This window comes from Acanthopagrus latus, chromosome 22 (assembly GCF_904848185.1).
Source record: "Acanthopagrus latus isolate v.2019 chromosome 22, fAcaLat1.1, whole genome shotgun sequence".
In the NCBI taxonomy this organism is placed as follows: domain Eukaryota; kingdom Metazoa; phylum Chordata; class Actinopteri; order Spariformes; family Sparidae; genus Acanthopagrus; species Acanthopagrus latus.
The window spans coordinates 14,890,744-14,908,281 of record NC_051060.1 but is presented as its reverse complement, the minus strand read 5'-3'; the positions used below and the strand labels follow the sequence as shown (position 1 = coordinate 14,908,281).

General features: G+C 43.2%; 1 protein-coding gene across 5 annotated transcripts in view; it reads right to left on the bottom strand.

The window, feature by feature from the left end:
• The window catches only part of utrn (utrophin), a 185,651-nt gene that overhangs the window by 146,154 nt on the left and 21,959 nt on the right, over positions 1 to 17,538 (bottom strand). For all 5 annotated transcript variants that reach the window (XM_037085455.1, XM_037085454.1, XM_037085459.1 and 2 more), the window contains 17 exons: positions 17,161 to 17,253; positions 15,871 to 16,043; positions 14,342 to 14,457; positions 13,561 to 13,727; positions 9,565 to 9,795; positions 8,004 to 8,185; positions 7,318 to 7,468; positions 6,857 to 6,976; positions 6,555 to 6,656; positions 6,089 to 6,196; positions 5,767 to 5,946; positions 5,494 to 5,657; positions 5,277 to 5,400; positions 5,090 to 5,177; positions 4,190 to 4,434; positions 3,323 to 3,491; positions 1,940 to 2,055 (listed from right to left, as the gene is read on the bottom strand). In XM_037085455.1, coding sequence (XP_036941350.1) covers positions 1,940 to 2,055; positions 3,323 to 3,491; positions 4,190 to 4,434; positions 5,090 to 5,177; positions 5,277 to 5,400; positions 5,494 to 5,657; positions 5,767 to 5,946; positions 6,089 to 6,196; positions 6,555 to 6,656; positions 6,857 to 6,976; positions 7,318 to 7,468; positions 8,004 to 8,185; positions 9,565 to 9,795; positions 13,561 to 13,727; positions 14,342 to 14,457; positions 15,871 to 16,043; positions 17,161 to 17,253 — 2,529 coding nt within the window. The remainder of the gene's footprint in view (positions 1 to 1,939; positions 2,056 to 3,322; positions 3,492 to 4,189; positions 4,435 to 5,089; positions 5,178 to 5,276; positions 5,401 to 5,493; positions 5,658 to 5,766; positions 5,947 to 6,088; positions 6,197 to 6,554; positions 6,657 to 6,856; positions 6,977 to 7,317; positions 7,469 to 8,003; positions 8,186 to 9,564; positions 9,796 to 13,560; positions 13,728 to 14,341; positions 14,458 to 15,870; positions 16,044 to 17,160; positions 17,254 to 17,538) is intronic.

Sequence of the window (17,538 nt, the reverse complement as noted above, 5' to 3'; positions counted from 1 at the left end):
ATCAAAGCTGCACCAGATACGGTATTTCCAACTCTCTACCAGTAGACACACTTCTACGTTGCATAGCACATACCGTCATATCGCTCAACATTTTGTGCCCTTTAAAAATACTTTCACAATTACAACAGTATTTAATTTATTATTACATACAAATACACTGTGGACTTTTTTGTGCTGTGAAGAAATATGCATTCCTCTGCAAAAAAAAAAGCATGATGTGTAATGTGTTTACAGCCTCATGCAGCTTTCAAGACGGTGTTTGTTTGCAGAGTTGTGGTCTGAGGGTTAAACCTGCTGTGCACTGACAACATAACAAAATAACCATTATATAAGCAATTAATCATCTTGAACGATGGACTTCAGTAGATAAGAGGTTTGTTTGGTTTTCCGGCACTTCCGTCTTCAGCTTTGAAATAAATCATTTGATTTCCCTCTTGTAATTACAAATAGGATGTTGACATGAATGCTACTGGCTGGAAACTGGTAATTACAGTAACTCTGAGGAGACATGAATGTGGTATGATAAATGTATTTGTTTTGCTAGTGTGATACAGTATCAAAAAGTAAGCATGAATGGGCTTCCTATCACTGTTGTCACATTGCGCCATAGCGCTACAAGTGGTCGAAACCTCTAGAGGATACCTTCAAACATGTCCTTTTAAAGAATCCCCATATGTAAGAGGAAATACACTGAGGAAATAAATCTTGTCAAAAATGAATCATGAGTCCATCAGATGACCATCACATTCTCATCATTAGACCAACTGGACTCAGAGATGTTGTCATGGGACTGTATGTGGCGGTTGTCAGGCGGACTGACTGGTTAAGCGGCTCCACATGGAGCTGTTTCGAGCTCCATGCTGCACGCACGGGCACGCTGCCCAGAATGTGCCATGTCCCCGCCCCCCTCCCCAGCACCATGCCCTATCTGACACGATAACAAGAGCTCGGACTGAGCCGCATTCCACCGGAGGATGGAGGAGGAGACAAACGCACACAGTAACACACCCCAAACACAACAACACATACATCAGAAAGCTGCACACCAAAACACACACACACACACCCACACACACACCCTTTACCTTCTAGGCAGAGGTTTGATACAGTGCAGAGGGGAGTGTCTGGCTGATAAAGGGGCCTATTGTGTGCTTGAAAAGAAAAACTGACAGCAGACAGAGATTAACACTCACTCTGATATACATACAAGCAGAGAGACACAGACACAAACAAAGCCACTGTTGAGGATGAAATCCTTTTAGCTCAGAGGTCACAGGGCACATGTGTTATCAGCTCCTGTCTCGCCTATTTTATATTTACATTTTCACAGCAGAAAAAATATTTTGTTATATCTGTTTCATGAGTCAGATGCATAGGAGAGGAACACATTTCCGTACTAGACCTTAATCATGCGATGTCAACCGGTTTTGTATCATTTTATCATGTGTAGTATGAACAATCACCAATATTTAACCTCCCTATGCTCATTTGCCAGCAAAAGTTGGATGACATCCTTTACGCGTCAGACTGTACTTTGGCATCTGAATGAATGAACGCACACCTCAACAGACAAGGAATGTTTCTCCTGAAACGGGAACGGAATCATCCAATCATAGCATTTTTGCCCAGGCCGCCATTTTTTTCCGGCCTGAAAAACGACAACAAGGGTCAACCAACCTGCAATATGTCACCCACCAGCTGTAGCATGTATTGGTGCGATGCTGCGCGTCGCATTCTGGTTGCTGTGGATTTTCTATGTTTTTTTGTTCATGTAGCACCAATTTCAAAAACTATGTATTGTTTCTACTGCATAGACAGTCCAGCTTTATGAACCAAATGTCCATCTACAAGGTTTTTGGTTCCTGGTTGATTGACTTGTGAAGCTCACTGTGGTTTTCACTCAGGGTTCACACAGAGAGAGACGTAAGGCACAACTCACCTGCGCCCGGTCCACTGCGCCCTCAGCAGTAGGGATGTCTACTATTCCTTCTCTTAGAGTGGCCAGCCTGGCTTCTAGACCTTCCACCGGGCTCGGTAACATCTGGTCAGCTAAAGCTGAAATGAGAACAAGGAGGAGGGGGGTGAAAAGAGTTTATAAAGTCAAGGTTTCAGAACTTTTGCATCAGGTTTACAACCACAAGGGGGCAGTGAGCTGATCTGGGATTTACCCATCTGTGTGTGTGTGTGTGTGTGTGTGTGTGTGTGTGTGTGTGTGTGTTTTCCATGCTGCAAGAGGATCCCAGATGTTTGACAGCCAGTTACTCAAACTACGTTTAGTTATGCTCTTCCAACCAACTCATAAATGCCAATCATTCCAGATGAATTTTAAAAACACATAGTAAAATCACGACAATCTGCGATCTCCCCATAACACTGCAGCAATTCAATTAATCACTTAAATGCCCCTTTGTGACGACTTCGACCTCATTTATATTGAATGTTTAGATTTCTTTACTTCTCGACTGTCTCTTATCTCTTCTACTTCTCAGTCAGCCTTTTAATTAACCAGGTGATTTAATGCTTACATAGCCTGACTATGTTTATACACACAAAGAGCAGAGACACAGCGTAACTGAGGAGGGGGGGGCGCCACAGTGAGAGGCAAACTGCCCTCAAGCAGAAACAAAATGGTTTTCCTTGGCTCACGTCCAAAACCTGACAGTCATAAAAGGCCCAAGAAGTTAGACACGTGCACACTCATAACACACACACACACACACACACACACACACACACACACCCACACACACACCTATGGTCAGGCGTGGAGCATTCTCTCTTTACAGACTCGTTTTTGGCCAGGAGGAGTGCGTGTAAATTCCAGAGGTAAAACAGTGACTGATTTTCAGGACCCGCACCAGGTCCAAGTCACGTCCTCAGGTAGAGATGGAGCTGGCACAAAGGAATGATCTGACACTCAATCGCTCACGTATACACGCACGCATGTGTGAGCTTCTGGAGGCCATATAAGGGCATCATCTATTACTTGTGGCCGGCCAAGGAGTCGTATAAAAAACTGAAGTCAAATTTACACAACCCCTGTGGGACTGAGCTCTGCTGATCTTAGCTATCACTCTTTCAGTCTATAAAACCTGAAAGCTTTGAGCCAAGAGCAGGGAGAGGGAAATTGGTCTTTGTTTTAAGAAAGACTTAAATGTCCGGTCCTGCAGCTCTCTGAAATAGAAGGATGACTCAAGGCTGTCGGGTCCATTGAAAAGCATATGGTACTGTTAAAGTCGAGAAATCTGCTTAGGAGGGTTTAGGAGGAAGTTTCCTCTGCACTGATTTCACAAGTTGTTCTAATATTGCTTGACAAAAATACCTTTGTTGACCTCCTGCTCTCTGCTCTGTAGCCGCTGCAGCGTGGAGGCGTGATGTGCCGATACCACCACCATGTTGTCTTTCAGAGAGGGCACGGCTCCCAGTGACCCCGTCTCTGCAGAAAGCTGCTCCAGTCGTGGACTCAGGGCAGTGACCTGAACAAGTCGGGACTGAAGAACACAAGAGGAAGGTGGAAGTTCAGTAATTTGTATGAAATAAGTGGTTATAATATGTATGTTACCTCTGATTGCTCCACAAAGTGGAGAACTGATCAAGGATAGTGTTCAACTAAGGAAATTGCTTGTGTACATCTAAAAAGAAAAGGGAAACATGGCTCAAGAACAGTTCATTCCCTTGATGTAAAATGAGCAAGCAATCTCTAATGAACAATATTTTCTTGACCATTAGATTCAACCCTTTTCCCACCACCCCCTACACCCTCTTTAACCACTTTCACCACTCTGTTTGCACGCCTAACATGGCGGTTCGGCCACAATAACTATTTTATTTATTATTTATTTTGTATCATGAAGCACAATCAGTATCATCTTAAAGAATTCAAGCTTTTACATTTATTTTCCTGTACAAAATGAAGGAAACCTGCAACACCCACTGCAACAGTAAGTTAGTTTGATGGAGTAATGCATGGGTTACAGGGTGCAGTCATGCTTTCCACTGACAGGCTTTCCCTCCCTGCTCAGATTGAATTAGTCTCAAATTCATAACTTCACACTTTAGTAAACACCAGGATGGGTTTTATCCATCTTACTCCGTACACCAAATTATGTGGCATTTAAGGCACCTAGTGACTTATCTTGCCATCTTTTTTTTTTGATCGACGACTGTCTTATACATTCTACTCTCTTACCTGACATTCCCCGCTCAGGCTCCTGAGCTCGGCCTCATTACACTTTTCTACAGTCGAGGTGGAGTCCAGCCACCGGTCCTGCTCCTCCAACACTCTGTTCAGGTCCGCCAGCTCTGCAGACACCGCTCTGACCCGGCCCTGGGTGTGCACTCGCTCGCCGGCTGCCTGCAGCTCCCTCGCACAAACATCCCACTCAGTTTGGATCAGATCTATGTCTGCCCTCACCGAGTCCACGCATACTCCCTCTACAAAAACAGCACATTTAAAGGCTCAAATCAAATGGGTTACACAAAATGACTAAGCTGACTGTTGTGAGTTTTTGGTAAGAGAAAGAGACTGTAGTGAGTGTAAAAACACTGGTGGATAAATGAATTGGAAAACAGACAATACGGATGAGAGAACAGCAGATATGAGGCAATAAAACAAGTTGAGCTCAGTAGAAAGTTTGGTCTTAAACAAATCTGCTCCAACTTAGCAGTGCTGCTCCACTACACCTCACTGCCTCCCCAACAGTGTAAACACATAAAAACCCTGAGTGCCTCTTCATTTCACTGAGCGGGATATATGAAGTCAGCAACCCTGCAGGCTGACAGATTTTTACCACTCAGTCCACAAACACACACAAACACACGCTAAGATTACTGGCATCTAAAACTGAATGACAATAAAAAAAAATGTAGGCTAGTAAATACCCAGAAAATACCAAGCAGCTGTGGAAAAGTAATAAAAATCTTACAAGATGAACAATTTAACAAGGAGATGGAATATTTCTTTCACAGTTGGTAGTTGTGAACTTTTAAAAAACGTTAAAAAAAACAGCCATTTCCTTAGCCTATTTGGTTTAATAATGCCCCAATATCAGTGTCAATGAGCAAGGACATTCTTGTCTTTCCTTCATACCTCTCTCCAGCTGGTCCATCAAGCCCCGTCCCTCCTGGACCACTTGACTAATTGTGGCTTCCTTTGCCGCGAGGTCCACCTCCAAACCCTACAGACATCAGTCGACATATATTAAAGGTGTAATCTTCATTAAATATGCTGTAACTTTAAGTCCATTTTTTTTTTGCTTTTTTTCCGGCAGGTTTACCTTCAGATTCTCCTGCAGGTCTGGTGTGCCAGGAGTGGCCTCAGGGTGTGTGGAGGCCAGCGCTTGAGCGGATGTCTTCCATGTTTTAATCCAACTCAGGAGGTCAGAGAGCTTATTTTCAAACCTGCACAATGCAGAAAACAGTGTGTGCATTGGTGTGTTATTGTGTGCATTTATATAGCATTTTACTGTTTTTAATCCACGTCCAAGTTCTTACAATCGTCTGACTTCTGCGTCCGTCTCCACCAGTCGCTTTTTAGGGGGAGCAGGTGGGGTCAAATCCTGGTCAGCCATCGAAGTGGCCGCAGCTACGGCAACTGTATCAACGACGACCTCCTCTTCCACCTGAGTCATCCCAGCATCCGTCACAGCCTCCATTACCTTAGCAGCGAGATAAAGCATCAGTGAGAGTTGACATAAATCAACAAAAACAATCACTGTGACATTTGTGACATTTGTGAAGTTCGGAAACCATACCACAATCACAGACCTGGAAGGAGCAGTCCTCCAGCTTCTGCACCAGGTTGTCCCATCTATGTGCCAGCTCCTCTGCGTCCGCCTCGATCTTGGCTCCCGCCTCGGGGCTCCGCAGCAACGATATCACGTCCTGTCCTGCATCAGACAGTTGGTCGAGAGTCCTCCTCTTCTTTTCCAATTCTTCCTTCAAAATCTACGTGATTGAAATGACAAAAAAAATGTGAAGGCTACAGTAAATATGGAAACCTATTAATGAAAAATGTCACAAATTAAAGGTAATTAGCTGTATCTGCAGCGGCATCATGGCCACTACAAAGAGTTGGCAGACTACTCACTGCTAATCGGCGCACATTAGTATTCATTTCACTTGGGTCTTTAAAGTTGCTGGTCTGTACTTCACTCAAGGCCTCCTCTTTTTCTGCCAACCAGGCTCTGAACAGACTCTACAGAAGGGGTGGAAAAAGGGATTAACCTACAAACAGAGTCTCAGTGTCCTGAAGCCTAGTTAAAGCCTAGTGGGTAAAAATATTCGTTCTGATAAGTTCTGATTTCAGCAGCCAGGTTGATACATGAAATTCAAAACGAGACACATTTCCAACAAGAAGAAAAGCATTTTCAGGATCATGTAAGAATTGTAGGATGCCTTCTTCATGTGCATAATAGCAGAAAGCTCCCTTGGTCCTAGTGACTATAGTTGGACTTCTAATTAAGAAAGAGTAAGGCATAGGTAAGAAAGTGAAAAGCGGCTACACGTTGGTATGAATGAAAGCTGCATACAAGTGGGTAAGCTAGATGTCACACCTGGTCTGATAGAAGTTGTTGCCACACCATGAAGACTTCCTGCAGCTTGTGCCACCTCTCCTCGGTCCAGCGGCACACAGCCGCCCAGCGCTCACCCAAAGTCTTGAATGCAGGGTAGAAACAAACGTTAATGCAAACATGAAAAAAAAAAAAAATCAACATACACTGGGCACCTATCTCCAAAAGTTAATGGCCATGACAAAAACCCTTTACAGCCTGGTCATCTATAAAACAATTAAACGTCCTCTACAGCACATTGGCAGCGTTTGTTGACAAAGTCAAAAGCTGAGTAAAATACGCACCTGTAGTTGCTCCTCCAGGGCAGCAGTGGCGCTCTCACCACTGTTCTCATCCACAACGACCACCATGTGTGTTAGAGAGTTGACCTTCACCTGCTCCGCCTCCAAGTCGTTCTGAAGCTCCTGAAAAGGGGAAATGGTGAATTCAGCATGGTCACATATTACCCATTAACGGAGCTGGCAGTCAGGCTTCACAGCTTTATGGTGACACCAGGGTGTCACTGCATGAGTCATTAAAGGGCAGGATCAAACATGTGACAATGCAATCACAAGACTTGTCTGATTTAGGACAACAGCAGCATAGTGAAACTGTTGCAGTTATACATTAAAGGATGAATACAGGAAGCAGACCATAGTCCATAGACATTTTTTTTTTATATTCTACTAGAACCTCTCCTCCTTAAATCAACTATCAGTTCTTCATTGGCTAGATCCATGCAAGATAAGCACTGAATGGGATTTACTTTGTGCTGCTCTATCTGGTCTTTGTAGATCTCCACGTCTTTGGCTGGAGGCTCCGTCTCTATGTTTCTGATTCGCTCCTCCGTTTGTGTGAGCCAATCAGAAAGTTGCTGTAGCTGCTGCTGCTGAAGATCCATTAGGACTTCGTGAAGCCTGTGGAAGAAGCGGGAGGAAGTAAGGAAAGAGAGACAGTAAAGGTGAGGGTGTGGAGGTAGACAGAAAGATAAGAAACTGCCTCACAGTAGCACCAACACCCACGCTGTCGTCACACACAGACGCATTTATTCTTTAGAATCAGGGCCAACAAATTCTCACCTGGACATAAGGAACACAATTTATGAAAAACTGTGGTGTGTGTGTGTGTCTAGCGCATCATAAACCTTGATAACACAGATTGAGCATCAGACTTGTTAAGACCTTGGAGGGCTCAGGGCTTATCAGGTGTCACCTTCACACAGCTTGCAGCCTTCTACATTCTTCACAGGAAAAACGCATAAAGATCTGAGGTGAACAGTGACACTGAGAGGAAAATCACCTCCGCTGGGCAATTTGTGGCTCGTGACGTTTTGGCTCTGCACACTACACTGTAAAAATAACTTTATTCCTTTTTGTTTTCCTCTCTGAAAAATAATTTAGAAGAATGCGATATTTACCAGATACTTGCAGAACAGACAACATGTGCATCTACCTGGCCTGGCGGTCCATGCTGGCCACTCGGAGGCTCTCCCAGCGGGAGTTGAGGAGGCTCATCTGCTCCCGGATCTCATCTTCTTCCTCCTCCGTCAGGTTGCCCTGGGCAATCAGTTGGTTGCCCGCTTGGAGCACATTACCCACGCTGCTCTGGTGCGCTGTCAGCTCCATCATGAAGGCCTTTAGAGAGAGGCGGGGGAAACAAATATGATAAAACGGCAAATCCGAAACAGTTTGAAAGCTGTGTGCAACACACAAAATTGCCCTGGAACAAATTATAGGATGATAAACTTAAAGAAAGAGACCCAGTATCTCTATGTATGCTTTACTCAGGGAAAGAGTGTCGAACCATATACCGGTACTCTAAGAATTATCCATATTCAGGCTAAAACGCTTACATAATCTAAGGGGTTCATGCTGGCACTTGGCACCCACGTACTAACATCTGGATATGTTTCTCTCCCCACCCTCGAGCTTCACTTGGTATAACACATAATAACACCCTGCAGAAGCACCAGGCATCACCTCTGCACGCTTGCATTTGTGAGCGTTGCTGTAGCAACAGTCAGACAAACCTGCAAGCACGAACTGTGGGGCAGACTCTGTCAAGGAGCCAATTGCAAACACAAGAGCAGCAAAAAATGCTTCAAGGAAGAACACTGGTGCGGCTTTGAAGGAGTCTGGTTGCTTCCTTAAAGGACCCTCTTGTAGTGAGCATCCAAATTGAGTGACAGTCTTCTTTCCACAAGCTCTCTGGATGAGTAAGCATTTTTGTCTTTACCTCTGAGCATACTGTTTTTGATGAGGCTTTGCCGGAGAAGCCGGAGTAAGTATGTGAACAACAAGGCAGAAACAAACTGGGTTGAAAAGCCTGGCTGTTAAAGAGGCTTTGGGTCTTGGTGCTCTCAGTCTCACTGCCGGCTTTCTGCTTTGACCTGGATTCCAGACATTAGACTTTGCTAATATTCACATTTCAGCCAAGGGAATCCTGCCAAAGCCCCTTTACACACTTGTACAGACACAAACCCTGCAACTACGCTTTCTCAAGTAAGCAAGTGAACTCCGGGCCAGGGCACCATGGGGTGCTATGCGCCACAGTTCTCAGCAGAATTCCTGGCATTCCCAACATGTACGGAGCATGTACTGCTGTTTGTGGGAGGACTTTATCTCTGGGACACTATCTTCAGTCTAGGAACACTGCGGGAGACTATTTTCATCGTTAGTTGATCTGATGATTAGATTAATCGATTAGTCGTTGGGTCAGAAAATGGTGAGAAGCCTTAAGAGTCTTAAGATGATGTCCTGAAAAGTCTTGTTTTGTCCACATCCCACAGATGTTCAGTTTACTGTCATAGCCAATTAATCAATAATCAAAATGTAGAAAAAGGCACACTGCGCATCTACTTCTTAACATTTTAAAGAGTTATGACCTTGCGTGTTAGAGATTCCGAGATACATAAACATAAACAAATAACACATTTGTTTTCACCTCTGTTTAACACCTGCATTTATGTTTACATCTGTACAAACCTTAAGCCAACCTGCAGCCCTCCTCTTACCTCGTGTGTGTGAAACTGCTCTTTGACTTCCTCCACATCGTCCGACACCTCGTCCTGAATCTGGAGGGAGTCCTCTGCCTCCAGCAGCCAGGTCAGTACTTCTTCCAGTGTTGTCTGGTAGCTGTCCAAATCCACTTCCAGCAGGCTGCCCTCCATCTCCCCCTCTGTCTCTGTCAGAGTGCTGGGGGTCTCCGGCCGGGGGCTGCTGCCCGCTTCCTCCATCTGCACATTCTGGGAAACATCAGGCAGGGGATGAAGGCACAGTTTGACCACATAATAGACAAAGTGTTTACTGACAGGGGTATCGCTACTATTATAGAAGTAAGTCCTGTATTTGGCCTCACATTGACAGGTGGTTGAAATGCCATCATACAGAGTCACATGCTCACATGAGCTGAAAAGCTTTCAAATGATGCTGTCTCATGCCTGAGATCTCCATCTGTCCTTCACTCAGATATTCATTTGTGCACATCAGTTGTTGAGTTTTAAAATAGAACCAGACATCAAGGAGTGGCCTGTGCTGCTCTGGAGCATGCACAGTGACCTACCCTGCTCGGTTCAGAAAAAAAAAAAAAAGAAAACATAAAAACAACTGCAGGCCTATTATGGGATGCTGGGAGGTGCCCCTGGCACACTGGGCAGGTCGATCCCCATTCTAGGAATAGCAGTAAGTTTGAGACACAGCGGTGATCCTGGGGAAAGTTTAGAGAGAGATGGATGGTGTGGATTCAAAAGAGGAGTAGCTAGAAAAACTCCTTTAAGGGCACACACTTTATGTGATTTAAAACTAAAGGACACTTTCATCCAAAAATGAAAACTCAGTCATTATCTACTAATTCCAAAGCCAATAGAATCTAAAGCTCCAAGATCACAACTGATTGATTTGAAAAAACGTTATCTACACCCTTTTAAAGCGGAAACTGTCACTGTAGCTAATAAGCTAAAAGTGGGAATACACCCGCCAAGTCAAGGGTGTAAACATTGTCTACTCAAAATAATTCAGAAATGGGGGGTATCTGGAGACTTGGATTACGCTGGTAATATATGGAGCCTTTTGTTTTTGGATTGTTTTTCGTATGTTTTAAAACAAGTCCCCATCTACTTGAGTTGTTTAGGAGAATGCTGCAACGCTGTCTAGCTGTGAAGATCCAGATATGTCTCAGGAATTTTTGGTGCACTTATCCTTTAGCACACTTAATAAAATTTGCTGTGTAACGACAGTTGTTGTCTATGTGCGGTGTGCCTGAACATTGGTTTCACAAAGACTATCTAATCATGAATCCCCTTAAGCACAGGGTTTTTACTCACTATGTAAACATGTGGCGCTCTGTGCAGACAACAGCATTAACAAACTACTCCAGGTTTTCATTTTTCTGACAGGAATGCAGGAGAAGCTCAACAAAGCTCAACAAATCTGTCTAGAAGCGAAATGAAGAGGAGATAAAATCTCTGCAGCGGCAGCTGTGCCAAGTCAAAGATGACAGAAATGCTAATGGGTGTGTAGGGTCTGGTACAGTAACCAGTCAAATAGACCTTTGTTTTCCAGGCTGAAATTACACAGCAATAAAGTCTGTGTGGCGAACTCAGGAAAAGGTCACCTGCTGAAAATATTCAGTGACCTTTAGGATATTTTGGAGTAAGTTACAAAAATACAGTAAGCCCTTATTTTAGAGCAGTGTAGGCTGGCAGAGACAAAGCAACAAGGAGTCAAAGAATGACATGGGAGGGAGAAAGGAAGAGAGCAAGAGAGAAAACTGCAGCAATGGTCTATTTATTGACTTGACTGGTTGTAAAATACCTGTGGTCGGGCTCAACAGAACACTTTATTATCACCAGATGATTTGCTCAACTCAATCCCTGCATTCATCACTTTTGCAGTTGTGATTCTGGAGCATGTAATGCATCATCGTGCATATGCAACCTCATCAGTACTGACATTCCAACTTTAATGACAGCTATGCAGTATAATTTAATTCGATCTGAAGCTCAAGTTGTCGACAACATTGAAAAAGGTCATCGTACAAAATCTGCGTTAAGAACTCCACGACAATATCATGAACCAATATTATGAATCTATAACTGAGGGGGGGAACTAAACATAGCCGTCAAAAACAAAGAGCCTTTCTTTATCCTCCACTCAGTCTCACTACCAGCAGCATTACGCATCACTTCCTATGAGGAGGGGAACTGTGCCAGGAAAGTAAACCCGTAGTTGGACCAATCAGAGCTCTTTATAAAAAGACTTTTCCAGCTTTCGTTCCAGGACGTGTGAAGTATGTGCCCACGGGCAATAAAAACTTAAGAGGTGGTTTCAGGATTTTTTCTGACTTCTTACTAAAGCAAGCTGCCTCAGGGATGTGATTGAAAGCGCACAGCGGGTTGAGAAGGACTAAATATGTTAGAAAACAACTCTAATCAAGTGGAACGAATGACATTTATGGAGAAATCCTACTTAGTTGTTGGTAGTTACTTTGGAATATATGTCGACAAATTGAGTGGGATCACAGGTTAAAGGTCATTAAAGACCAAATTGAATCAAAAAGTCAAATAAGACGCACTGAAATGCTCACAGATGTTAAACACTGAACAGGGTCAGTGTGTGCATGATAGCCACCGGCCCACCAGCACACAGGCATCCCCATCAACTCTCCACACACACTCCCATTCCCACCAATTTATTCCCTCGTTTCCTTTCCATTCCTTCACAGCGCTGTGTTTCCAGCAGCGTGCAGCTCGCTCTGTTGGCTAATGTCAAACGGGTGAGTCATGGCTCTCCTCCCTATTTGCCTGCGCCTGCTGTGCTTTTCATGAGCGGCGCTGGAGAGAATGATGGAGATGGCTTTTTCAAAGTGGGAGTGACTCATTCTCACTAGCAACACACAATGAGTCGCTTCCCAATATTCCTTACGATCGCACATAACAGTGTCTGCGGCCTTCAAACTGAAGGTTATCCAAAACACAGCACAGCAGCAAAGGTTGAAGCAGTTATGGGGTCACATTTTTTTCTCGCAGCTCCAGCTGTTCAGTTGTTGAAGCAGACGTTCAGGAGCTGAACTGTCATCTCGGAAAGAGAAAGAGGTTTGTTTACGCCAGCACAGACAGAGGGGCTGAGACAGGCGGCCACTGGGGGAGATCTGAAGCTCTGTGTCAATAGTTTAATGTAGTCATTTATGATCGTAAACAATGAATATTTGTGTTTTGGACTATTCACTTGGGCTCTCAGAATTTTTTCTTTTTCTTTTGACATTTTAGAAACCAAATGAATAATTGATCAATTGTTACAATGATCTGAAGATAGGTATGACAGGTATAACACTACTCCCAGGAAACACACATGCATCTGTCATATATTCATTTTTTCATATATGCAAATGTGTGCAAGGTGTCATAATTAAGTTAAAGTAATGCTGTCATTATTGCCTGTTTACTTTGAGATTAAACAGGAACTTTGCCGAACTTTCAACCAGCTTTGTATCATTGCAATGCTGCAACTCTTGTGCCTGCAAACTCCTACAGACGCCAAACAGACACTGGTCAGCTGTTTTGAAAAAGGCAATGAGCCAAAAAGAAGCACTGCCCAACGTGCAGCATATGAATGTTTATTGGTCCAGTGCAGCGCAGTGCATACTGGTTTTCTACCATTTGAGCAAAAGGGAATACCACAGCCCTCATCTCTGATTTCTCTGGTCACACAGTTTCAAAAATATTTTCGTATTCGTATGTTGATCCCAGTTATAAATTTCCAAAGTTTTATTGTGCTTCTCTCCACTTTGCTGGTTACCAGCTGTGGATTTCTGCACACAGAAGAACACCTTGGACTCCTTGAAAAACAGATGTAGCCATGGACTCCAGTAAGCACCTTTTGTTCAACCATTTTGGAACAGAACAGTGACTCTCCTCCTGGTCCAGACCCACATACCCTTGTCCAAAAAATCCTCCTGTGTCATATCACGTAAAGTCCAAATTGTAACCCGCTGTGTGTGTTGTGCATTTTACCTGAGCACTTAGGCCCGGACCCGAGTCCTCAGACTCCACTTTGTATTTGCGCGGCAGTGTCTCCACTTCTCTGATAGACTCCATGGTCACGTCTTTGGGCAGCACAGCGAACAGCGATGTCACGTACATGATGATGGACTTCTTATCAGGTAACTGCACCGCCACGTCTGAGAGAGAGCAAGACAGTGGGAGGGGGGGCAGAAATATCAGAGAAGGAAATAAAGCATGAGAAGCAGAGGTGGGGTGGGCAGAAAGAGATGAGGAGAAAAGCAGCATGGAAGATGGAGTGAGATAGCAGTCAAGGGTGACAGGAAGAGATTAGATAGGAAGGCGAGAAAAAGGGCAGGTTGAGGCAAGTTGTGCGATTAAAGTTGGCTGTGACACAGGTCAGGTGGGACTGCCCCTCGGTCATGACACAACAAGAAGTGTCTGAATATAGAGAGCTCAAGTATATGCACACCGAGCGTCTACAGGTGTTACATGAACTGGAGAAACATCCTGAGCAAACCCAGCGTCTTACAAATCTTGAGCCAAGGACAACACGAGGTATTTGCTCCTCTGTGAGTTTATCCAACTGCTGGCAGGACATAAAGGCAGGCTATGTTTAAATATGTGGGGATTTTGGAAAGTAAAGTGTACATCAATCCACAAGCCAACTTTTACTTTGTCTAGACTTCTATATAAGGTGGCTGATAGGGAACCAGTTTTATACATTTTAATAAAACTTATTCAAATAAATACAGTTGGCCTGAGTGTTTAAAACAGCTCAGAATACAGGTACCTTCGGGATCCAATAGCCTCTCGATAGCCAGCTGGTCTTTGGCTACAGCAAAGGCATGGTCCAGTCTCTCCACAGGGCTCAGTCTGACCACCTGATCCCAGCTGAATGCATTCGGCCTGAAGATAGAAAGGTTGGTGGCAATGAGAGCAGCAACATGGAGACGGTGACATTTAGGATTTACAGTATTAGGGTATTTCAAGTTCAATGTATGTGTTTCTCAAAGTGCTGGTGCTTTGAAGTGACAGGGAATCTACCACACTGATTAAAAAGTAAGTTTACTGGAGAGAGAAAAGGGTAAAATATATATATTCACTGATTCTATTTGATATGACAACGTTTGATGGGCTATTTCAATAAGATAAAAATATGATTGGTGATTGATATATACAATGTAATCCATGGGGACATCTCTGAATTTATGTTATGCCTGTATGGTGTTTTTGTGTATTTGTTGTCATTTTGCACCAGTTGCGTCCATAAACGTACAAAAAATATGTTCGTAAGATCTGTTATTGCATTTTTAAAATCCCATTAAACAAAGGTTTAAAAAAAGGTGAACTTTTGACCTGAATTCAGCAGAATTCCACTTAGTTATTGATTTTAGAGAACACAGCTTCTGTTTCATATAAACAAAAAAACAGTGTTCTTTAAATACCAACTATGTGATAACTCTGCGGCTAGAGGTTTCCGTACACAGTCTTCTGGAAAATATATTACCTTTTCCTGAGTATTTTTCTTGTGTAGAAAAAAAAGAGAATGACTCTCCCCTTTGTGATGCAGGGGAGACTTGTGTTGAAGCCAGTTGGGTGTGGAATGTGTGTGTTCAGTGATCCACCTAAAGCCTGGCCCAGGTCTAAACCAACACTGGCCTTTCTCACAGCAGCTCACAGGCCTGTGTGTGTGTGTGTGTGTGTGTGTGTGTGTTTGTGTGTGTGTGTGTGTGTGTGTGTGTGTGTGTGTGTGTGTGTGTGTACACGCATGTCACTAGTAAGGACAAGGGGTTACCGAAAGGCGGGGAAAACACCCCTGACACTTCTCTCGATCTCTTTCTTTCACACACAAGAGCACACACACACACACACACACACACACACACACACACACACACAGCAAGCGTGTGCAAACAGTCAACCTGACCTGTCAACCTGACCTCCTACCACTGACACAGACGCACACACATAACACATTTGCCTTTTCTAAATTCCAGGCTGTGGTTTCTTAACAGCATTTGGAGGTCTTGCTCTGTGGTCAGTGTGATTTACATTCAGAGTCAAAAGGGCTTCTGTCAAATATGCAGTGTCAACTTAAAGAACAAAATTCAGCTCACAGCAACAAAGATCACAACAAGACACGAAGAAGGCTTTCAAGTCTCAAAAAACTCCATACAAACTACATTTACCAAAACACAAGAAAAAAAAATTCACACATTTACATCAGATTGCTGATCTAAAAATTTTGTTACAGCGACTGAATTCTGTGCTCCTACAACCCCCACACACACAGAGTCTACACGTATGATCCCTCCTCACCTGAAGTGGTGCAGGATACTGTTGAGAGCCAGGCCGTCAGCCCAGCTGGTGGTGAAATTCAGCACGTTGACTTCTGGGTATGAGCGGGTGCACTGGCGTACCCAACTCAGCAAGATCTTCTCACTGTTGGTCTGCTGAAGGTTGGACATGATGTCCTTCATGATGTCTTTCACCTACATGGGCATGAAAATCCCACATTAATACAGATGAGTTCAAAATAATATTTTTGGTTCTATTTACTACTCATTACTTTTTCACATTGTTGTCCGTAAACTTAAATGCACAGTGTATAGATTCTACCACCAGAGGTTGATTGCTCAAAAGAGCAATATAATCAAAATGATTAGTGTGGGATCATGGAACTGTGTCTAGATCTAGAGCTAGAGCAACTATATCAAAAGATCTAGTTGCTTTTGAAAATGTTGATGTTACAAATTGAATCTTTAAAAAAGCTAAAATGCTTAATTCTTGTTGCTTGTGGGTTTTAAAGGACTGGTGCAACCCTGACTCCAAAAAGTGTGTTAAACTCTTTTTGACCTATATTTAATACAAACACAAGGCATTCATTGTTAGAACTGATAAGCTTTTTGTTTTTTGTAAATATACACCCATTAAGAATTTGATGTTTGCAACACAACATGAGAAGAACCACAGTTTCCCAGCCTGTATCAGGTTAATGTTTTCTGAGATCATTAGTTGAATGTGTTTGACTAGCGAGTGGTTGGCACTGATGCTCACAATTTGAAAGAAATTATATTAGAACATCAAGATTAAATATTCAAAACTTCAGTGCTTTGTGTTTCTTTTAAATGATGACAGGTTTGCTTTGATAACGGCAAGAAAACAAAGGCACACAATAAAATTAATGGGACATGCAGGCACAAAAGTGACATTTATGTAAATACTGATAATGAGGAAGTGAAGAAAACAAAGTTTGATAGAACCAGCGGTGCTCAAACACTTCATATAAAACCCGCTGATGAAATATTTCCATCAAAATGCCTGTTTCTAATTTCAGCAGGTCGAACATACACAAAGCAGCCGCTGATAAGCATGTTCACATGCATGAACGCACACATGCACACCAATACTAATTTTCCATCATCTGTATTTTCTGAACCTCAGTGGATTGGGAGTTCACAGTGAGAGCAAACATTAATGAGTTTGTGTGTGTGTGTGTGTGTGTGTGCGTGCGCACGTGTGTGTGTGTGTGTGTGTGTGTGTGTGTGCGTGTGTGGGATGTAGGCGGAAAAAGAGGAACTGCAAACGTATGTGAATATGTGTGCTCACCTGCCAGTGAAGGATAATACTCCAGATGAGACCCAAGGTCAGCTTGTGGTTTCCATCCACAATATCTGTGCCTCCTATGTTTACCAGATCAACCTGAAAGATGTGACAGATAAAGATACATGAAAAAAAAATATTAGAAATATTACAAACAATGGTACAAAGTTGTGTCTTAATGTAGAAATAATGATTCCTGTTTTCAGCAGATTTATTAGAAAGCCTCTCAGAAATCCTCTCAGCGAAAATCTCTTTTGTTGGTGTACCAACAGCCCAGGAGTAATGACTATGATCACAAAGCAAGTTTCTTTATGGAGTGGAGTAAATAATATCGCTTCAAAACTTAATGAGGTTCCACACTGCAACAGCCGAATTCTTTTGAGC